At 42.7% G+C, this 24,267-nt stretch overlaps 1 protein-coding gene and 1 long non-coding RNA gene across 14 annotated transcripts in view; one reads left to right on the plus strand and one right to left on the minus strand.

Annotated features, from left to right (window-relative positions):
• Window positions 1-13,564, minus strand: part of LOC148221964 (uncharacterized) — a 167,711-nt gene extending 154,147 nt beyond the window's left edge. For all 12 annotated transcript variants that reach the window (XR_015806968.1, XR_015806961.1, XR_015806966.1 and 9 more), the window contains exon 1: window positions 12,923-13,564. This is a non-coding gene — a long non-coding RNA (uncharacterized LOC148221964). The remainder of the gene's footprint in view (window positions 1-12,922) is intronic.
• The window catches only part of GLRA1 (glycine receptor alpha 1), a 47,225-nt gene continuing 36,401 nt past the window's right edge, over window positions 13,444-24,267 (plus strand). The window contains exon 1 of one of the 2 annotated variants that reach the window (XM_014886899.2): window positions 13,444-14,380. In XM_014886899.2, the coding sequence (XP_014742385.2) occupies window positions 14,325-14,380 (56 nt within the window). In that variant the 5' untranslated portion in view covers window positions 13,444-14,324. The remainder of the gene's footprint in view (window positions 14,381-24,267) is intronic. The other variant, XM_088173572.1, reaches the window with a different exon arrangement.

Below are 24,267 nucleotides of genomic sequence, written 5' to 3' on the forward strand. Positions count from 1 at the left end.
GGAAATGACTACATGGGCAGCTTTACCTACATTGTCTCTGCAAAGTGAAAACCAGGCCCTGGAATTCCAAAACCCATTTTCTATTAAAAAAAAAAAAAGCATTTTGTATTTTTCATCTTACAGTTGAAAGACTTGTCAGAAACAATTCCCTAAGTTCAACACAAATTCATAAACAGTTCCAGTTCTCCCCAACTCAGAGCATTCCTGAGTATTTTCATGCCTGTTCTGGATCTGGAGACATGTCATAGGTCTTTAGGTGTTTCCATTCTTGGATCATTTACAGTCTGAATTTAACCTAAAGCAGCAAGTCTGAGACAAGGAGAGAAGATCCTTGATTTGATATGTGGGGTACAGAGAGGTACCAGTGATTACAAAGATTCCAGTTCTGACTTCAAACTCTGCATTTTTCCCCCCCAAGTCCCTCCCTTATTTGACAAAACTATTTTCTCATATCTCTCTGCAGCCCATTTATTATCTTCTCTATTAATAAACCCTCCTTCCCTGATGAATCACTGCAATTTATCATTAAATTAGAAGATGAAATGGGTCTTTTTTCTTCAAACAAGGAGATTAACTACTATCAACAGGCTATTTCTCCATTATAAAACTCCATCTTCCTCACCAAATGCAGGAGTTTCTTTGTTTGGAGCAGCCCTAAAGGTGATGTGAGGAGGGAGGTTCAATCAGAGAGGTGACATCCTGCAATATAAATACATAGATCAAATTCAAAATGACTGTGGAAGACAATGCATGACATTATGGCCATGATTCACTCTGGAGTTTTCTAATAGTACAACAACAAAAAAAAATGTTTAACTTGTACGTGGATGAGACTGCCAGGAACTGATGTGACAAAGCACAGTCTAGACAACAAAACCCATCTGTGCATAGCCCAGGGATTAATCACAGCCCAAAAGGTCACTCAGGAGAAGAATTCAGCTAAATATGAAGCAACTTTCTGCTGGAAACCCATGCCTGCCTCTCACATCTTTTTGTACCATACAGGTCCTGGGAGCTGTGCCTCACCAAACTGCTGAAGTTTTGCACCATCACCCCCAGCTCCTCTGTGGCCAGGAAAGCAGGTTTGATCCTTGTGAGCTTCTCTGCATCATTTCACCCCCTGGACACATCTGTCTGTGAGATTAAAACTCCATTTACTATGATGGCTTGGATGTGAACAGCTGTATGAGGGGAGGGGCAAAGCCTCAGCGTTTTCTGAGGTCTCTGTGTCCCATTAGTGCTGCCAGCAAGAGCAGATCCAGATGTGAGAGGGATGGAGGCCCAGCACACCCCGTGCTCCTCTCCAGGAAACCATTTCACTGCAAGAGCTGCCCTTGGCTGGTGGCTTTTGCTGCAAAAGTCAGCCTTGGGAAGGTGTAACAAAAGTCAGTCAGCACTAGACACCACAGAAAACAAAAGAATCCCCAGATCCAACCCCTTCGTGCACCTAGTAATTTGATTTCTATCTCCAAAATTGCAGAAGTTATTTTCTTTTATTCTTGGATACTAAGGAGATAATCTGTCTTCTACCCCCACAGGTTTGGCAGTACAGAGAGAAGATGGAATTAGGATTTTATGGCACTGTCACCGTTTGTGATGAACTTTCTCCTATAAGGAACACGGGCTTATCAAGGCAGAGACAGCCCTGCCAAGCACCCTTCCCATGTGTCAGTGTGCTCCTCTCTCCAGATGTGATCTCTTCTGGATCAGCACACTCTGGCTGGGCTATTCACAGGCCCGAGTCAGCTTTCTGCATTGATGGAATCTATTAATTCCAAGCAGGGGTTCATTCTCAAAAGAGCTGCTGATGAAATGGAACTGATAAAATGGAGGTAATTTAAAGGTCAGATGAAATCCAGCTCATGTTCATCCTGCTTGTAATGGAACATCACCAAGATGCTTCATCGGCAAAGGGGCATTTATATGTATTTTTATTTTTTAAGAGACACTGCTTATCTGTAACAGAGACTCTAAACATCTGATAAGAAAACTTCCCATATTAATCTAACCAACAGCTGGCATCCTGCTGCCTGCCTGAGTGTCCCTTTCTGGAAATTAAATCTCCTATCATCTTTTTATCACACTTAGGAGGGAAGAAATGGGAGCCAAATGCAGTGCTCAGATGAGCAGCAGAAGCAAGAGCTGAAACTGATAGGGCTGCATTAATTCAGGCATGCAAGACAAGTCACTGCTGCCCTCAGAGCATTCCCCATTTGCTCTCAGCCCACAGTGCCCAGTTACAAATTTTGGAGGTGGACTCCTCAGAGAGGAGAAGATGCCTCTCCTTGGCCAGGCTGTAGGTGATGAGGTTCTCCAGACCCCAAGGGAGCAAGGATTTCTGTGCAATGAAATCCAGTGCACACACTTTTCCTCATCTTTTACACACCCTGCCTTAACTCAGCAATATCCAACGGATGCATTGGAGGAACAGGGTCTGTCTGCAGCATGTGAAGCTTCTTTGCTGGTAGCAGAATTCAGTTGGTAGCTGCTACAGATAAACCTTCCTTCACTGATTGAAAAAACAGAGCTCATCTGGCTGCTCTGTTTCCTAGTACAGCAAAAAACTCTTGCAATGAGATCTTTCCTTCCCTCCAGTCTATTCTCTGCCTACATCCTTCACATGCTCCTCCCCCAATCCCTATAATTAATATTAAACGTTACAGTTTTGTCCTATTAACACAAATTGGCCTTTCCAGAGGCAGATTAAAGAGTTTCCACTGGGGATTTCTTCTCTCCTTTACAATTTGCCTTCTCTGATCAGTGCTGTCTATGTCTCTCACTAGCTCCTAAGGGAAAAGGAGTGGGAGGGAAGGAGAAGACAAACACTTATTAGCAACTCCTTTGAAGAGCTGGAGATTGGGAATTAAACTGATTATTAACTCCCATCATACCAATGAGGCAAGTTTCCCTTTTCTCCCTCCTTCTGCTCCTCCTCTGGGAATGGTAATTGGTAACCACACAAGTTGTGTGCATAAAGTTTCACCTAAATCATTTACAGGGCAGCATAAACCAACAGACTCTCACTTCATTTCTCTGGGTAGAAGAGGTTTTTGTTGCTCAGTGATAAACACAGACACATAAAATAGACATAGCCATGTAGACTTACAGATATGTAAGTGTGAGGTGTGTTGGCACATTCCCAATTGCATGACCCTTCCTGTCTGGTTCTTGGAACAGGAAAGAAACACACGTGTTGGCCCTAAGGCAGCTCTAGTTCCCTTCCCAAATGATATTTTAGTCCTGAATCCTTTAAGGGCATGTAGGGACAGACCTGACTCATCAGACATGTGTCACTTGCACTCACCATCACCAGGGCTGGCAGAAGTACCACACACAAACCCAGCCACCACCACAGCCAAACTTCTCCAAGCCCTCACTCTGACTCCTCATTAACACGAGTCCAAGAGAGGAAGAAGTGTTCAAAATCTTTGGGCACCTACCAATTTGGTAATCTCTCTCGTGCCTTTCCAGAGATTCTTCTTCCCCAGAGCACCAGCTCCATGGGGCAGTCTGGCCAGCTGATGCTACCCAGGGCTTTGGACATGAAATAAAACATCTTTGAGCCTGTCAAGCCAAGTGAAAAGGACCACAAATGATATCTGGCTTATTAAAACATTTCATAAGTAAATGACTGTTTCTGGGGCTGTGATGGTAAATGGATAACTGAATTTAGTCACAACAGCACCAAGAAAGCCTGGCCAGTGACAATTCACTGTGACAGCTCACCGTACTAATTAAGAAACAGAAACATAATGAGATGTACAATCTATTAAATAAGATGCGTGTTTACAGTGAATAAGCTATTTATAATCAAATTGCATTTATTTAGTGAACAGCAAGCCTCTTATAAAACCTGAATTAAATGCAGAACTACCTGTAGATGAGTGGCATTTATTTAAAATGTTTCAGGATGCAGTAGCTTTTTCAGCACAGAGAACTTAATCAGTCCCTGGAGCTTTCCCTTCCTGTGCTAGGACAAGGCAAGAGCAGCTGTATTGATTTCTAGCATCCAGCACTGCCACGTGAGCCTGTTTATTGGGCCAACAAACTGTTTAACAGACAAGGTCCCAGAGGTCCCAGGTTTTATCCAGGAATATAGGCACAACTTCTACGGATAGCTGGTGTAATCTTAACTGGAATTTATTAGACAATAAATATATCACATCACTCAGTGCCAGGAGTAGAGCCTCCATGTCAGACTGCCCAAAATCCACTGTAACACCCCATTTCATTTAGTGCTTTGTCCACCTTCTGTTATGGCAATTTCATATTGGATTCCTCCTCAGCCTTCCACCAAAATACTGCAGAGTTTTTGAAGAAAAGATGGTGTTCTACCAATGTTCAAAAAAGTCTTGTGTATGATTTATGTAGGCACTAACCTGTTCCCAGCGAGTCTGAGTGAAGAGGCAGATCCAGAGGGCTGGGAGATGTCTCTTACACTCCCCAGTGACACCTGTCCAACTTCAGCCAAGCTGTGGGTCCTTGGAAAGCCTCAGCTCCTAAAAGCTCATGGAAGTTCTCAGAACTTTCTTCTCTGCAACTGGACAACTGCTTGAGCACATCCTTGGGAGAGCAAAGACTACCCCAGATGTAATAGAAACAGTCTTCACATTCTCAAATCCAAGATTTTTGGAGCTTTTTATAAGAGACTTTTCCAGGATTCCCTAGGTTTTTGAGTAACATCAGCTAAATGAGAAGTGGCCCAGCTCCAGGATCTGGAAACCATTTGAATGTGGGCTAAAGATAAAGTAATTACCTTGGCAGGTCACCTCTGGAAACCCTGAAGTGGTTTAAATCTCAGTGTCAGTTCCTTATCCAAAGAGTTGCCCAGAGGAATTCAGTAAGTTGGACAGAGCTTCAATTCGTAGACTTTAGAAAAGGAATATTTTCCTGTTTAATAGTCCAGGAACCACGAAGTTTTTCTAAAGAGAGGGTTGTCACTTTTATGTGGGAGAAAGAAACTTTAGAAATTCTCTGATATTCCTGGGAATGAATATTAATATCCTCGAGGCAGGACATGTGGCACAACTCAGATTTGAAGGTACTTTCCCTGTGAGTCTCCAGAGAACAGCTTGGAGATACAAAAATATATATGATATATATGATATATGATATATCATATTATATTCGACATATTATATAATACATAATATACATATTATATGATATAGATGCAAATGTAATTTTATATATAAATTATAATATTTTGGTGATTCCTTCACAGAGAATCTAGACACCTCTCAAATACCAAGAGAAGCACATCAGAATAGCTTGTACCTATGCAATAAAGCTGGCTGAAATTTATTTCAGTAACCAAGCTCTGGCTCTTTGATAGTTTTTCCACTTAAAATACTATGAGTACAAAGACTGCAATATCAGAAATATCTCCAGTGTTTTTGTCCACACAGGAGTCAGGTAACTGTCTCCAAAGTTCTGCCTAATATTGAATTAAACTACTTCAAACCAAGGCTACTCCCTCCTTTTCTCTCCCTATCACAGCCCACAATGTCAAACAAAATTCTCTATCAGTTGAAGGGACTGTTTTTCCTTGGATAAATCATCTGGGAGGAGAATGGAAGATTTATTTCCATGAGGAGAAGTCTCTCCTAGACCATGACGACATGACATGAAGAGTTAAAAAGTTGAGTTATATTTGCACTTCCACGTGCAAGCAGAAATGCTCAGGGACAAGTTTTGGTGTCTGCTACATCCAGACAAGGAGCCAAAGGAGAACATCGCATCACAAGCTCCTCCAGCTCCCTTTGAAAGCTGCCCATTACTTTGATTTACTGCCTTTTGTTTCCAGACAGCAGCTTCATAGACTCGATAATCAGGCAGCAAATGCAAAGTGAGGCCAGTCTGGTCATAGGCATGGAGATTTAATGAGAGGATTGTGGTTCCCATGTCTCAGCCAAGCTGTTTCTCACCCCCGGTGTTTCCCTGTCTTCCCTGAAATCTAACAAAGCCTTTTCTCTTTGCACAGACTACATAAATCACTTCTGTTCTGTTCAATTGCCTTGGCAGAGAACTATTTTCATGGGGAGGGAAAGCTATAGAAGGCAAAAATGCCAATGTGGTGCAACATGATGAGCAGGCTGGAGTTTCTTTTCTCTGATTTTTCCTAAGGAAAAACTCATGGTAACACCCCGATTTTTTACTACAAAGAATTATATTGATGCTTGGGGAAAAAAAAAAATCAGAGCTAGTGTATTTAAAAAAAAAAAAAAATCCATTCTGTTTACACCCTGAGCTTTTTGCATTCATTCCTTTCAACAAATACAGGCCACTGATGCAAGCAGGGATTTGCAAAAGCTTTGCAACGTTGGGCTTTGCCAGCACACAGCATGTCAAGGCAGCAACAGAGCAATGCTGCAAAACTTGCAAGCAGTTACACTTTAGTTTTGTGTCAGCTGAACTGTAGACACAGAAGCTGTCTGCCTGGAGAGTCGTTAGAACCCATCGTGATTCAAATATTTTCAAGAGGGAAGAGAATTTTGGTTCTGGCAGAAAAAGCAATCTTGCGGTTAGAGAGAAAATAATTGTGATCTAAGATTCTCCAACATGCATCTGTAAGAATACTCACTGTGCAAGAGGAAGTTAATCGTTAGTATCTTAAGAAAATCAAGGAATTCTATTCATTAATGGTGGCAGTCATTTAGAGGAGGAGCTTTATCAAGTGCCATGATCAAGCTGAACTTGATCACCGAGGAGCATTCCCTCCATTCATATTTGGCAGAGGATAAGTCAGTGTTGAGAGCTCCCAAATTCCCTTTGCTGAACCCAATGAGTGGCCCATGCTAATCCCCTTCTCCAGCTGGTGAATCAGTTTTATCAGACAAAATGTTGGAATCAGAGCTCACTGAACAAACTTTGGAACCCCTCCGGGAGTGGCGGGGGGGTATTTTGTCCAAGCCCTGGGCGAACACCGAGCTGAGGGAGGGCATGAAAGAGGCCTTGTACCTGTCACAGGGTTTAGCTCAGCAAGCTGCAAAGAAATGCATAGCCCAAGGCAATAACCAACAACTTAGCAAATGTGTTAAATTCTCTGTTCTCTGTCTTTCACCTGAGGCACGAGGTACCGCACCTGAGGCAAGGATTTTAGGTGAGGTAAACATCTCAACTCACACAGCCTGGCTGAGATTTTCAAATCACCTTTCACCTCCCTCTAGGAGTTTCAGAAACAGTTACCAATAAATCATATAATCTACCTCTAGTGTAGAGGTGTCCTTATTAACCCAGCCCCACATCAGCGATCTCTGCCTGAAATGCAGGGGCAAAAGCAAGATGCTTTTGTGAAGACCAAGCAAGTAACCCAAGCCAGTGATGCTCAGGGAAATTTCTGCAAGTCCACAGGGCCACAGTTTTAAACAATAAAATAAAATAAAGCTGGGTAATAAATCCTTTGCCTAATGACCTCTAAAATTCCTGCTTACCCCACCAGGATTGCTTTGGATGGCAGTCAAACAGCCAAAGTGCCACTCCCACGTGAGTAAAATAACTAATTTGGACAAATCAGCCGGACTGTGATACTGAACCCTCTCTACCAGAGGGAAGTCCCTAGTGACACATGACACCTCAGCAGTGCTATCAAGCCTGGAGGCACCTCAGATAAATGAAAAGCCCTTTCTTTTGCAATGCAATGTGAATCCCAGACGATCATCACCACTTTCAGCAGCTGAGATCACGAACAAGAGCGATTCCATACCTCTCCCTCAAAGCCAAAAAGCTTCATTAAAATGGATGGAGGATCAACCCCTTTGCAATGTTTAAAAGGGGAGAGATCCTACAAGGTTTCTTTTTACCCTTTAGACGTCCGACATGCAAATATTTCTATTTCCAAAAGCTTAACAAAATTAATAATAATAAAAAAATGCAGATTATTTCTTCCACTTCAGAAAATAAATTTTGCTGCTTGGTCCTGTGAGTGAATTGGGGCATGTAAGAGGATGCTCCTACATCTAAACATTTGGACACTGAGGGAACACTTCAGCATCACTAGTTGTTTCTCAATTTCCTTTCCTAGTCTGTTGTTTGCAGTCAAACTTTTCCTCTAAAAGGTTCCATTTTTGGTGTTTCCCACACACACTCTACTGAAGTAGACAGTGAAGCAATGAAAGTGTTCTATGTATTTGTTTCCATTTATTTCCCTCTTTATCCTCCTATATCTTCCTGGTTTGGATTTTTTTGTTTGTTTTTTGTTTGTTTTTTTGTTGTTGTTGTTTTGGGTTTTTTTGTTTTGTTTTGTTTTGTTTTGGTGGGGTTTTTTTGTTTGTTTCTTTAGTTGGTTTTTTTTTTTTTTTTGAAAGGTGTGGGATTTTTAATTGAGTGATTATTGTTTTGCTTGCTTTTATTCCAAGACAACAGGAATGAAGAGGGTAATGTGAACAGCTCTACTCTGCCCTGCATCCATCTATACCTCTGCAAAACCTGGTGCCTGCTCACGTTAAAATAGAGGTTTTCCTTCATTTAAAAGCAAGATAAAGGTAGAAAAGTTCAATTTCCCACAGCATTTGAGGGCAGCTAAGGCAGGAGCAATGGGCTTCACAACACTAAAAGCTAAGAGAATATTTCCAACAACTGCAGGATGCTCAACACTCAACAAGTTCTGGCGAGACTGGCTGTAAAAGTAGGCGTGGTTTCTTTTTCCCTCACACAGTAATGTAACCAAAAAAGCATTTTATTGGTCGAGATTTTTGAAAGAAATAGTACTTCAGGATTTTGGGGAATCACCTGGTAATTGTTTGTACAGGTCAGAAACAATTAACCTAAATCCTGCAAGCTTCTAGTGGGAGTGTAATTTTATTTTAGGACTGCACTGTAATTCTAGCAGTGTGATTTTTGTAGGGCTATGAGGTCCTTGCTGCTTTCTTACTGTAAGACACTGCATAAATTGTACGCGTGACAGGCCTGTGGCACTCAGCAAGACTACTCACAGCTCAAGTGTCATTATGTGACATATGAGACATGGAAATTTATTAATAACTCAGCACTCCAACGGCGAAACAACCATCCATTCTTTTGTATTTCCTCTTCCTCAGGGAGTTCCTCAGGGCCTCCTGCAAACTTTTAATGTGTCGTGAAGTCATCCTAGTCCAGAGCCCCACTCCCCTTCCAGAGTCTGTGATCACAGGCTGGACATCACCAGGCTCATGGAGCCCATGTTTCCAATGATGAGAAATCAGTTCCTACTCTGCTTCTCAAGAAATAAAGTGCCCAGGAGTGAGAAGGTCAAGAATAATCAATGGAACTTCTCTGTCAGCAGAGGAAGTTGTAGGACTGAACCTCAAATAGAGTTAGACTGTAATTTAAAAAACTTGTAGGGTAATTGGCCATCAAACAGTGATATTTGTTTTGAATTTCAGTCCAAAATATCAATCACCTACACCACAAATCCCTCACCTCCACCCCTTGTAGCCTTCCAGTCTTGGGCCACTGAATTTCCCATGCAAGACACCAGTGGTTACTTCCCAAAGAGCCAACACATATCAAAAGAGAATTTATCAAACTTCTCATCAGCATTCAATTCTAAAAATATTTTTAGACTATAGATACTTCCAAAAGAAATAGAAGATGGATCTTTTCATTAGTTCCAGTGAATTCTTTAATCTGTCCGTTTTCTAAGTAAAAAATCTTTTTTTGCACTTTATAAATTATAAATTATTACAGGAAGAGTTTATGGTGTTATTTTACCAGCAATTACTTTCTTAAAAAAAATTTAAAATCCCAAGTTCTCAAGTTTCTAAGAAAATTGCATTTACTTGAACTATCTTGCTATCTTGCACAGAAATAGCTTACTCAACATGGAAATTAGCTGAATAGGAAATTACTTTATAGAGCCTTCTGTAAAATTCTGTGAACTTAACTCTAATTTAAAATTTGTTTTTCATTTGTTCAGTGTCAAAAAGGCAAGTAGTGCTGCTGTAGCTATTTGAATCTCTGCCTTGGGAAGCACAATCCAGGTTCTTGGGGCATTGTTTCCTCATTAGCCATTCTCCAAAGAACAAACTGACAATAATGGATTTAGTATTCCCAAGATAATGCTGAGTGTACTTTACTGCTGTGCTGGCCATCTCTTCACCAAAAATCCTGTCATTTATCTGGGGAAGGAAGGCAGTGCATGGTCAACTTGAAGGAGTTTATCACCCTGATGAACTTATTATCAGATTTTGAATTCTAAGAACCAAGCAGAAGAAAGTAAAACGACTCTACCTGCTATAAAACCCAGAGATGGAAAATAGATCAGGAATGAAATCAGCTTGCAATTGTGAACGAATCTTTAGGTTAATTCTCAGCAGAATCCATGGTCTCCTCTTTACAAAGTGATTTCCAAGGCCTTCTGTGTTCTCCTTGTCTTTAAGCAATTCTATCAACTACCAAAAACAAAATGAAGCCACAGCCTACCAGGAAGAATAGTTTTCTTCACAGAGAAGAATTTCATGTGCATTGTTCAAAGGGAAAGTATCAGGGAGGAGCCACATAAAGAAAACCAGACAAACAGATATTCCCTGGCTTTTATCAGTCCTCATGTACACCCTTCCCAGCAGATGTCCCCAAGTTTTAGTTCAGTGCTGAAAAACAGATTGAAACCATTATCTTTGTGGTGTCTTGTATTGAAGAGAATCCATCACTCACAGACCAGAGAGAAGATAACAAAGAGTCTTCCCAATTTCACCTGCAAGCAAGTTTTACAAGACTCATCTACTTTGAAAGTAAAAAAAAAAAAAAAACCAAGATGAATACACAGCAGGTAATTCTAATTTTAAGAGCATCATTTGACATAATGATAAGTTATCTCCAACTCTGTAATTTGTACAAGTGCCACCAGAGAAAGACGAATGCTTTTCAAAACTATTTGGACTCTGAAAAGCAGCAGACCTGGCAAGTGAACCTTTCCCCTAAAAAAATAAATCACAAACCACTGCAGCAAAACCAACCAGAAAGCTAAAACCTGATCTAAGAGGAAGCCAGCACAGACCCAGGGAGAGAAGTACCTGATGACAAGGGTGACTTAAAGTAACAGTGATAAAATTGACTTCCAGCCATTATTCTATCTCCAGACCTGTTTCCGGTTTATCTGCCCTTAACATCTTGGAGAACAGAAGAAAATCTAAATATCTGGCATGATACAGAAAAAAATGTGGGAAACTTCATCACAGATATCTACAGATGAAAGAACATCAGGAACTACAGAGCAGAGATGGGTGTCAGTGAGGTTGTTTCTGGAATCACCGGGGTTAAATCAGAGGATGTGAATTCCAAGGATCTGAAATCATCCTGACCAAGGCCTGATGTGTTCATACAGCACAGTACAGGGCACTGTGCCAAGGCAAGCAATTAAGAGTGAGATAGTACAGCATAGACAAAAATGTAAAGCAGAATATGTGGGTACCTTTGGGGTCATCCTGATAAGATATGCAAAAGTCATATCCCTTAAATTCACATTTATTTCGATTTGACTCCCTGATCAACATCACCTCAATGCCTAGACCTGCTCCAAATCTCTGTTGCAACCTCTTCTTTGCTCCATTTCTCCAAATATCAAAGCAAATAATGCTCCTGTTCCTCTCCAGTAGGGAGAAATATTTGAATATCAGCAGAAGAGTCCTTGGGTCCCCTGGTCACCATTATCACCAGGAGAGCTGACAGCAAAGCAGAGAAATTCTTTCCCTGGGAAAAGCAGTTTTGAGACTTTTCAACAGTAACAACTAAGAAGACTCTTTATTCTATATACACACAGATTTATCTGCTTTTTTGATCTCAAGCACAGCCCCCCTGCCCCCCTGGCCCAAGAGAGTGCAAGGACAGCAAGTGGGGACAAGAGACAAGCCCAGATACCTTTGGTATAAAGAGCAAACTTGCAAGCAAGGGAAATATCACATGAGACATTGGTACCTCCTATAGAGCCCATTTCCATGTCTAAAGGAACAAGAAGGCTGACAGCCTCTACAATTAACACACAGATGCCAAGAGATGATTCTCTTTCCTGCTCTTTGAGCTGCTTCCCAGTAAAAAAAAAAAAAAACAGGGAAAGACCATTTCTTTCCTGCTGTGTGGGTCCTGTTAACATTCGGTCTGGAGCTCCTCCTCTGGTCTGTCAGCACACAGGGGACTGGAAAAGCACAGTGACAGAGGCTCATCCGTGTGGGGATAAATGTCAGGAGAGAAGGGACAGCGAGGAGCCAGCAAGCAGCATGCAGGAAATGCTGCATGGAATCACGTCCCCAGGAATCTCCATGAGGTGAAATCAGAGCCTGTTATTAATCTATCCAGACACCAAGACCCAGGAGCTGGAGTAAATCCGATTAAATTCCCACTGTACCGGTGGCTAGAAGCCAAGCAGGTCTTTATTTTCTTTTGAATGGTGACCCAAAGAATATTTCTGTCTGCTTCACTACATAAACAAACTGCTTTAAAACAAAAACAAAACAGAACAAAACAAAAGCAGAATATCAAAAACATCAGGTGAATTTTAGTATGGCAGTAAGGTCCTTTGAGATGAAACCCAAAGGGAGAAGAAAAACTTAATTATTTCCTAGCCCGGAGGGGCTACAATAGTGGTGGAGAAAGCAGTCTTCTTCCACCCTTCAACGTGGGATAGGAAGAGTCCTTGAACAGATTAAAGACAACTAAACGGGTTAAAAGCAAATCTTTGCCGTGGGGAGTTTTGCAAAGCACAGGACAAGTAAACAAAACAGAACTTAAAGAAGAATCCCATTACAGTGGGACAATAGAGAAGAAAAAAAAATCCTGGATTATTTAGGAGAGGAGCTATGTTTTTCAATTCTCAGAAGTTGATGAGAAGTCGAGCAGAGTGACACTGACAAAGTGACCGAGGAGCCCAATCCTCCCCACCCCGAGCACCAGCTCAGCACTCTGCGAGCACAACTGGAGCTGTGATAAGAAACTACTGAACGTTCCTTACCTGCCCTGGCCTTGATGGCTCTGGTGTTTGCCAAAGCTCTTTGAAAAACCAATGCAAAAGACCAAAAAAACCCAATGAAACAAAGCAAAGAGAAAAAGGAAAAAATAATAAATCAAAGCTAAACAACAAAAGAAACGCAACACAGAGTTGTTCTTAAAAGCCAACAGCAACACATATCAGCTGTCAGCCAAGTAGATCTTCCACGAGATGGAGATTTAAGGCACGTTTCTCTTGCCCTGTCAAGGGAGACGATTTCAGAGACTCCTTAAAAAGACAGCAATTCGAGTTAAAAAACCAAAACGTATCAGCGCTTTAAAGGTTAACGGCCTCTGCTGAACAACATGCGTTTATCCAACCACATCCTAGAGTAGTTTTTTCAGCCCCGAGACCAATGAGCACAGCTAAGAGGAGGGCCTTGGGATGGTGGAGAGGCTGAGTTACCCCCTCCCCTCTGCCTTCCCTCTCTCCACCTCCCCCTCTTTTTTTTTTCCTTCTTTTCTGTCTTTCTTTTTTTTTTTTTTTTTTTTTTTTTTTTTTTTAGTTTAGCAAATTAATGCAGCAAGAAACTCCCAAGATCTGGCGAGTCCTAGCAGGGGAGAGAGGGCAGAGGGGAGATGAGATGCATTAGGAGGACACTGAGCCACTTTCTTTCCGAGCACAATGGAAGTGCTTCCCAAGAAACTTCCCCTTCGCTCCCCTCCGCTCTAGCCCTGAGCAATGGGACACCTTCCCTACAGCAGCAATAACTTATTCGGGAGGAAAATAGCCCAGGAAGAAGGAATCAACAGCAGCCAAACGGCGGGCAGGAAAGCGACACAACCGGGACTGCAGCACGGCTCCACACTGACAAATTCCTGTGGATGTAATTAGGAAGACACCCCGGCCAGCAGCGGAGATTAAACCCTGGGTTGTTGAGGGTCGTCGTCCCCCCCCTCCCACCTCACCGCCAGCACCCTGATGGCAAACCTACACCCGCTGCGTCCTCCCCTGTCGCCAGCCTGATGTCCGGAGCGACATCCCGCTGAAGGGAGGGTTCCGTGCGGGCAGCCCGGAGCCCCGGCCCCGAGCAGCACTGCAGTGGCGGTGGCGGGGCCCCGGCGGAGGAGGGACGAGCCGAGGCAGCGGCGGAGCGGAGCCGGCGCTGTCCGCGGTGCTGCCGCTGTCCGCGGTGCTGCCGCTGTCCGCGGTGCTGCCGCTGTCCGCGGTGCTGAGAGCGCTCACCGGGCGCTGTCCGCGGTGCTGAGCGCGCCCGCTCGCCCGCCCGCCCGCCGCTGGCCGCCCGTGCCCCGGGGTGTTTCACTCTTCCCACCGCTACTCCCCAAGTGCCCGGTTACTTTATTGGCCAACCCCACCGGCCCACCCCTCACGGAGTACAAAAAAAACAACAGCGAGAGCTGGAAAAATGTGCAACGTCAACGCACTCGGAGTCTACGTGTGGGAGACGATCGTTTTCTTCAGGTAAGGCTCGGCTTTACGCGAGGAGCGCCGTGCCCACCCCGGCTCGGGGCACAACCCTCCAGGCACGGTTCCCCCGCCCCGAGCTACCCTTTGCCACCGCTCGGTGCCCTGGGCTTGCTCTTGCACAGCCCCGGGCTCGGGACGTTTCGCGGCTCGGGGAGTTACTCCGTTTAATTAGCACCGCAATCTCGCTAACCGCAGTGCTGAAAACACCGACCCCGGCTGCTTGCAAAGTGACAGCTAGTGGCGGCTGGCAATGCTGCACTTGAATTTGCCCGGGTAAATATTCCCACCTCGCCCCCTCCCCATCCTCAGATTGCAGGTGAGTTCCGTGGGATGCTTGCACTGCCTGCCTCTGAGGGCTCACCTTCGATCCTTAGATGGCTGTGTTTAAAATCACCAAAAGCAAAGAATTATCGCCTTCCTTCCCAACTTTTTTTTCTCCTTTCATGTGGTTTCGAATTCTTTCTTTGCAGAATTTAAATGAAAGCCAAAGGGAATGGGGGGAGCTTTTTCCAATTGTACCCATTATCATCACCCAGCTGTATTTAGACTCTGGTTTAGATGTGTTCAGTTTCTCATTAAGGCTAAGATAGAAGGAACAGTTTTAGTCTTAAAGAACTGCTTCTTGTCCATCTCTCCTTACAGTGCTTTTATTAAATGGACAAGAAATATTGGACGGTAGAAGCTTGTCTCATCTTGTAGTTTAATGTGAAAACACAGACATTATTTGCATACAATCACTGGCATAATACTTATCATTTAATGAATCACAGTAGCAGACCTGCCAATACTGGCCAGACTTTGAGCTAGCATTCTCTTTCCTTTTGAACACAAAAGTCTTTCTAGGTATAAAAAATTGAATATCCCCACGTTTTCCTGCAATTCCACAGAAATTCAGAGACAGCAAGATTGTGTCATGAACTCAAAGCAGTAAATGCTTATGTTAGGAAAACAAGAGTTATAGAAATAACTAAAATCATCAATCTCTGAGAAACAGTGCCCAACAACCAACACTTCAGAGCCATCCTTTCTCATCTTAGTCACAAATGTATTGCAGCCCTGCACAACACAGTGGGATGGGCTGACAGGGAACGATTGGATGTGCAATAAACTCTTAGTTCAACAGTGGGGAATTATTGGGTTAAAAAAACAAACAAAACAAACAAGACTAAACAGCACCAACACCAGAAGGCAAAAGGAAAATCACATAACTGGGGGGGGAAAGAATATTTCCAGGCTTGCAATTGCTACATCTCTGCTACTGAAGCCTCTGCCCAGGTCCCCTCTGAAGTGCTGGAACAGTGCAATTGATGCACACTTGTCCTGCAGATCCTGCTCACACTTGTGCTCCACACCACACTGTGAGCACTGACAGCTTCCAGCAGAACAATCACAGTCATGGGCATTCAAACCCTTGGTCACTTCAGATTCTAATGCAAAGGTTCGTAATGTTATAAATTATACACAGACATATGTGGTATTACATCATCTTGCATCCAAAAGGAATTTCTAGAACTTTAATTTCCTCAAAATCAACATTTAAGAATATTTGAAAGTGCTTTATTTCAATTACAGGGAAAGGATGAAATCAAATTAGTTTATATACTGCAATCATTTTTGAAATATGTTAAAAAAAAATCCAAACAAAAAAACAATCAGCAATTCCTGTTCAGAACCTACTCTATGCAATGTTTCTCTTTTTTTCTCTCCCGCTTTGTGTTATGTGTTCAATTTATTACAGGCCAAAAATCGACCAGCCTTTCTAGTCCAGGAATAGCTTTGCTATTTCAGTTTCAGTAAGAGAAGTATATTAATTAACAGTCATTCACAAATTTAGTGTGCCAATTACTCCTGCACTCAGTCATACATGATGTTTAACAAACCCAAAGCTGATAATCCAATAATCCATAAGAGAAGTATGCATTGCTTTAAATTACAGAGTGCAGCACACTTTCTTGTCAGCCTGTCAAAATATTCTGGAAAGAGAATCCATTATATGTTAGCACATATACCACACAAATATTTTTTAAAAAATTAAAAAAAAGAAAAAAAAGAGAGAGAGAGAAAGAAGAAGAAAATATAACATTTGAAGGAAAATTATATACAGCCAATACAGGAAAATAAGCCAATATGGAAAATAAGGCTAGATTTGTTGCTTAACAAAAATGTCTTCCAACAGCCTTTTACAAAACAAGATCCCGTGGGAAAAAGTAACAGCTGGTGTGTAAATGCAAACACTATGGTATTGCCAATATAGTATTTGTTTCTGTTCCAGTTGGGGGTTTTAGAAGGAATTTGTGATATATGGCTGATTCTGACATGCCTTTATGGAAGAGCACTTCCCATCCTGCTACCTGCCTCCTCAGACTGCAGGCACTTAGCTGTGACTCAGGCTTTTACTGGGAACCTGGGCAGGAGCAGGGATAGGAACTGGATTGGGATGGGAGATGAAGACAGCTTGTTTGACCAAGCTTTCCTTACAGGTATCTAGGTAAAGCAAAGTGCTAGTTCTTTAAAATAAATTGGACTGTTTGGGGCAATCTTGGACACAGGGATTTCCAGATGTCCTGCTTATATCTGTGGAGACATTTACAATCAATCATTCTCCCAAAGTCTAATTACACACCCTGAATGTTCAGTTGTGAATTCCTTCATGCAGAACAGAATGCTCCCTTACCCTGTGATGGTCTTGCCTGGACTTTCTGTGGTACCACTAAATTTTAATAGCTGTAATGGTCCAGAAACACCACTGCATAAGCTGGAGGTAGGAATGCACCTTGTCAAATTAGGAGAGAAAAGATGCCCTAGAACTGACACTTTACCTAAATGGACACTATCCTGTGAGGCTCTGAAAATCTCTGGGCCTGTTTTTGATCCTAATAACAGGAATCAGCAGCACAACCTTCGTGACTCAGGCTCAGGGTTGGCCCCTTCTGAACAACAATCTGTCAGCTAGCAGGAGTGATTCAAGGCAACTGCTCCAAGTGAGTCACAGGCTAAAAGTTGCTGCCAGCCTCAGTCCCTATTGGATTGCTCCAACTGGCGTGTTGATATTCCCTCCTGTCAGTAATAGAGCTCTTCACTGCCAGTTTTTAAAATAACAAGAAGGTGCCACTGTGAACTTGAAGCCTCAACTTTGTTAGGATATTTTAAAAAAACCATGAACAAACCTTCTCCAAAAACAGTCTTGGCATGTAAAGGGGATGATTGGAGAGCTGCTGGTTTCATCTCGTTGAAAATACCAAGAATGAGAAGAATAGCCTGCACCACATCTCTAAGGCTCCTGCTATAGCTCTGCAGGAAGAGGTAACACTACAGGGTGAAGTTCTAACCAGAGACTTCCAGAGCCACAAGATCAACAATGAAGCTGATATTCTCAAAAGTCGCAGAATATTTTCCCTGTGCCAAATAAAATCTACTAGAAGTTGTGCCTTATGGCCTGTTATGCCTCTGCAGTCCTTCATCTCCATGAAATAAAAATTTTTTAGCAAAGTCTTGAACCAGATGGTTCTAAGGATACTCTTCAGCTGCTTTGGTCTGCAACCTTTAATAGCCCCATTAGAGACCCTAACTAAAAGGGTTACAGAGCTAAGGTTTGAAAATGTGATGATGTAGACAATTCTAGAAATCCTTATAAATCATTCTGTAGAGGAAGATTAATTTGGTGTCATTGCAGTAAAAGCACAAAATGTTTGGGACCCTGCCTTCTGCAGGGACTTTGATCCATCCATCCTGACTCTTGCATTTGAGACAAATCAACATAAACGACACAGAAGATTTTCTAACAGCCTAGTCTTAACCTTGTTCTTAGCCAAACAGCTGCCTTAAACAACTCCAGACCTGTTCTGTGAATGGTTCAGAGCAAAAAACAAGCTCCACAAATGTCTGAAAAAAACCCATTATTTTCCCCCACCTAAAGTTAGGTAAAAAGAGCAGGAAAATCCTAAATAACCAACCTGCTTACAAAACCATTACAACGAAGGCTGCAGTTTCTCGCACGGATTAATAAAATACCCTTGGTCTCTGAGGCACTGGTGCTGTGCAGATTTTAGGCAATGTAGACTGGCTGTCCACCTTGGCTCGCTCTGAACATTATCCCACACTGCAGCAAGTCCCACTGGCAGAACAGAGATTTATTGTTCAAATACCTGAGAGGAGATGCCTGTGAAAAGAGATTGAGATGTGGAGGGAATGGTGAGACCCTGCCCTTCCATACAAAGGCACTACAGAGACTTCCTTCAAAAACAAGAAGGTTTATGCATGGGAATTCTTATTCTCCTTCTCCCATAAGAGGTATTGGAGACCCTTAGGTATGAAGCAAATCAGCAGCCCTCTGATTCTGAGTGTCCCAGATTTAATAGCACAGGAAAAGGCTTAGGAATTTCACTCTGCTGCTGACCAAGTGATTCCAGCCAGGAAGGAAAGCTCTCATAAGCAAGAGCTCAGGGCAGCTCCCCCTGGTCCTGGGCAAACACATCCCTTGTGAGCTTAAGAAATTCATCTCACCAAACCCTCATGAGCTGACCTGAATAGAAAAGGATCCCAGCATCTAAATTAAGAAGTTAATCAATGTCCAAAATCAAATTATTTTAATATCCAAGCAGCAATCATTCATCTTCAGTGGGAAACCAGCAGACAGGACTGTTCTCATTTCATCCCAGCATGCAGGTTAGAAGGACTCTCCAAATCTCAGTGTCAAGAACAAGATGTCAGACCACCTAATGAATATAATTGCTATTTAGGTACTGATGAAAGACAAGGGTCTTTAAAAAAATCATGCTTTAAAAATCACACAAGCAACATTTAATTGTGTCAAATCACACCACCTACTTCACTTGCTTACTTACTGTAATCTGGAACTTTTCTGAGATCCCAAAGTGATCAGTGTTAAGACAATAGATAGGCTATTTACAAATTATGACTTCCATTTGCCTGTATTAGCTCCCACTGTTGTGGCATATTAAATCAGGGTTTCACTTTTTCCAGTAAATTACCCTTTTGCTCTCATTACCTGGCATGTTTCTACTGACCTTTATCTATCAGCAAGAGCACAAATTATTGGGGTTTTTTATGAACTGTGGTTACACCTGTGCACTTCACACCTTCCAAGAGAAAGGATTCATCATAAGCTTTCAAAAGCTAAAAATGTCATTCCAGCACATCCTCCCCACCACAGTTTGATTCAATTTTTTGATGGACAAAAAAAGCAATTCCAAGAACTTTTGATAAATTTAGTCTGAAGGAAAAAAACAAACAAACCTACAAAATGACAAAAACCCAATCCAACAACACACCAAAATCCAACATCAACTTGGGATATACAAAGCAAAACGAAAGGAATGAGACAAGCAGGAATTCCTCCTGCAAGACACTGGAAGGATTATTAGCAGCCATCACCAGAAAACTCAACACCAGACTGTCTGGCTGCTGACTTTAGATCTACCTGCACAGCCCAGGAAAGAGTAACTTTTGCATTGTATCCAGCATAATAAACTATTGCTAATTCAACAGGTCAGTACTCTTTAAAGAGACAAAAAAATTCACTACTTTCTTTTCTCTCACCCTTCTCCCAAAGTATTCAAACAATTTGCACTTTTGTTTCAAAGCAGATAGAATAGAAGCCACTTCCAGAGGAGCTGGTTTGCACTGGGATTTCTTAGCCAAGATTGGTGCAAAATGCTACAGCACCTTCCTCTCTTGGGAAAGTGCTGATACAGTCCAGTTGATCTGGTGCTATCGATCCCATACACACCTCCAAGCTGCTCTTAAATCTCCCTAGTGCTTCAAGAGACTAATGCACAAGAACTGAAAAAATCCAGAAATACGATATTTGTCATCCCCTCAGCAAAGCCAAAGCCCGGAGGGGGCCTGCAGAGAACAGAAATAGATGGAGGCAGATGCACACACCCATTGCTCACAGGAGCTGAGCTTCTCCCATTATGCAATTAGTCCATCCATGCAATGCACCACGGTGAGCTGCTGACTTGGGGACCACACCACATCTGGCTGGTACATGGGCACTATTGGCATCCTGAAATACATCTCTGTTGGATATAAGTGCCAACAAGAAGAGCAGGAGAAATCTTAATTTACCAAGCCCCACAAAATTTAGATTTTGAGAGGGAGGGCAAAACAAAAGAAAACACTTTAGCACCTCTGCTTTCCTTTTGATTTCTCCCTCTTCACTCTTCCTTTGAGGCTCATAGACTGCTAGGGAAAAAAAAATGGGGAAAAAAAAAGATAAAACACGTAAATGCCTTAGCAGACAGCCAGGGAACCCTCTTGTGTTTATCAGTGCCTCATTGTGGGGTGGGTGAAGAGGGAACAGAGCACCAGGGGGTTGCCAAGCCCAGGAGTGTCGCATGGCTGGAGCAGCAAGGCTTGCAGTGCCATCAATCATCCCCGGGCTGCCTTCGGAGCAGAGCTGCCGACAGCGGCTCCTCTCGCCCTGCCAGCGGCGCCTGCGACCACTCGCCCAGAATGCAAATCCCGTTCCCCAGCCCCAGCAGGGCCGGAGCAAACACACAAATCAATTTAACAGCAGCACAAGCGGGATCAGGGGTGGATCGTGCTACTGCCGTGCACGTCTGGCTCAGCAGCAAAACGCAGCTGAGCCAGGAATCCTGCAGGAAATCCAAACAAAATCATGGTTTGGTCACCTTTACTCGATTTCTTCCAATTTTGTTTTTATTCTTTTATTTCAGCTGATGCCAGTAAACAGATGCACTGTATAAAGCCTCGAGCAGAGACCCCCTCCATCCCTTATTTATGGGGGAATTATAAAACCTGAAAGCTTGCAAGGACCAGCTGTTACCAGCACCCTTTAAAAAAGCCTTAGCTCCAAATGTCCTTGCTGGTGCCTACAGTGCCTGTGCAATGCTGTTTCAGTCCCTCATTACAGCAGGACATGTTCACTACAGGTATTATCTCAGTGAGGAGTGGAAAACCTCTGGCTTCCTGGGTGAGGGAACCTTTCCTTAGAAGAATATGAAGACAGGCTGTGGAAAAAAAAGTGACTTTCTGAGGGGTATGTTTACAATCCTGTCTCTGCTCCTAGTACTTTCACCCTCTGGAAGCACTGCTGACTAGGACAATAGCTGCTGGCACACCCACACACAACATAGAATTATTTCCTGCACCAGGTCTCCCAAGATCTCATTTACAACCCAAAACGTGTGTATCTCACCTCTCCTGCCACCCCATGGGCCTGGGAATTGCAAGCATCGTCCAGGTTCCAGCCCCATCCATCACACCTTGACACAGAGCTGTGGACTTTGAAATAATCTCTCAGCAGTGTGGCTGACAAAGCAGCAGCCTCATCAAACACAACTTGCTCTCCCTGCACCAGGGCTGAAAAGATGGAGTTTTGTTTCTTCAGTTCCCTGACAAAACAAAGTCAGAGGGCACCTGGAGTGAGGAGGAGAAAATCCCTTCTGGGCAGGGGATCCAGGGCTTAACCATTCATTCCAGAAGTTACATTTCGTTATTGCTCATGAATAAACTGATGGAATCACAGATGGCACAGAGGGAACATTCAAGTCTAGCAGGGTATTTGCATTGCAATGACAATGATCAATTCCATCAGAAAATATCAACATGAGTGCTCTCATTACACAACTCATTTTACACAGCACAAAATTCATCAGAGAGCCCCAGTTTTACCCCAGGACCCACAGTTTTGTAGATAGGTTACACAAGTTAACTCAGGCGACCTCTTCAAAGGATCTGCAGCAAAAAGTTCTGTTTCAGAAGATAAAATCCACCATCACTCTGCACTACATGTCATCTCTCTTAAAAGAATTCTATTCATACCACTTCTGATTTAGCAAAAGAAGTTACAATATCCTTATCCGATCTTAACGAGCCACATAGATCCTTAAACTAAAACTAATTTTTAAAGAGCTGCCGTAGCGAGCTATTTGAACTGATGAAAACGCGCCTGAGAGCGCGACTGCAGAGCTATAGATAGAAGAGCACCTAGGATTTCTCGTAATTCTCTGACACTTGTCTGGCCTGTGATCTAAAACCCTCTGACGTCAATTGAGGTTCCCATTGCAGCTCTCCATCCAAACACCAAATCAGGAGTACATCAGCAAAGAGAATATTCTTACCTAGATTATGAAGTTTCATCTTGTTATGACATTTCCCCCCTTCATTTACTGCCTTCAGGAGGGCTGTTTATGCATGAGTTTGAATATCTGACTAGCCCACCTGACTTTAAAAGGAATATTCTCTGTGTGTGTGAAGCTACAGACACATGCTTTTGTCTTTGCAAAGATGTTTTCCCCTTTGTTTTTCAACAAGAAAAAAAAAGCAATTATAACTTTATTTTTTTTGTAAGCCTCTCAGTATAGGCACAGGCAAGAGTCAATGCTGGTGTTTGCTGGATTTATCTCACAAGTGGTTAAAACCTGAGCTTTGTCTTGTGCTTCTCTGTTGCTTGAACTGTTTTCAATCCTGTCTCAGAGCCTTGGATCATACATCTCCAGAAAGTCACTGAATGAGCTCCAAGAGCTGTAGATGCTTCTGGAAGAGGGAATAGTTAAGAAAGTCACTAGAGACAATGCCTGCGGCTCAAAAAATAATTTAACAAATATTTTTTAGTATGCAAGAAGCAGGAGTGACCACACAACAACAATCCTTGTGAGGAGCAGAGACCCAGTACAAAATCAAGCATTAATCCCATACAGTTTATTGGTCTCCCTGTGCTATTTCCAACTAAATACAACATGCAGATTTCTCCTCCCCCCAGCCAATTGTCTAGTCATTTATTATTTTCTTACTGCTCTGCCCAGGCAGCATCAGCAAATGTTCCAAGTGCTGGTGTCTTTCCATAGAGTTAATCAGTGTAATTGGGATGGTTTATAGTTCTGGACAGAGTGTTTTGCCATATGGCATAGGAGCCATGGGCTGCAGGAACGTGGCAGCAGAGCACAGAGACACCAGAATGCTGCAGTCTGAAGAGATTTTTCTCACTCCAGTAAAGTTGTTACAGCTTTCCCTGCATGGGAATGATCACAGAGGGTTAATTCCCTGAGGTTCATGAAAAAGCACCTCCCAGCTCCTCATATACAGCCACAGGGACCAGTGACAACATGGGCTGTGCAGGACCTTTGAGAGTGTTTTGGGATCCTTTGGGTTAAAACTTTAACTGATTACATCCTTTGGCTGCTGCAATGCAGTTACTTCTGGTGCAAGAGCTAGAACTGGTTTAAAGAGCTCACAGCAACAGAGCACAGCTATCCAGGACACAAACATTTAACAAGCCTACTCTTTCTTTCCTGTCCCCATCCTCCTGCCACTAATGGAGACAAATAATAGCTCATTGCCTATTTCTTTTTCAGAGTGAAATCTGTCCACAGGTTCTCAATTTCCGTATTTCTCCAGTCTCACTGGAGAAATCTACTTTCTTTTCCTGTTCCTATGTTCAGGCCTGCTCCCTGCCTCTCCTGCATAAACACTCAGCTGAATTAAGAAAACAACCATGTTCAAATTCCCTTCCCACTTGTGAGAATTAACTTCAAAATTCACCCCTGAGTACATCCCACACCCAGGGGCTGTAACACGCTGGCAACTGAGCACGACCAAGGGATTGAGATCACTACTGTGCAACCAGCACATCTGTAACACACACAGCTCCTTCTACTCAGCACCAGCACAGGCAAAAAATTTGGTATTGGGGCTCTCTTCTCCCACACACCTCCACTATTCCATCTCCTTTCCACCTCTAATGCTGCAGGCCAGAGATTCAGACAAGGTGATGGAGAAAAAACACACAGGCAATGAGTTTCCTCCTATTTAATTGAATTGCATATCAATATTGATTGTGCTATTAATTTTGATAGTAAATCTAATCATTAAAATAAAAAGTCTGCTTGCAGTCT

The sequence above is a fragment of the Sturnus vulgaris genome, chromosome 15, assembly GCF_052056855.1.
Source record: "Sturnus vulgaris isolate bStuVul1 chromosome 15, bStuVul1.hap1, whole genome shotgun sequence".
Classification (NCBI taxonomy): Eukaryota; Metazoa; Chordata; class Aves; order Passeriformes; family Sturnidae; genus Sturnus; species Sturnus vulgaris.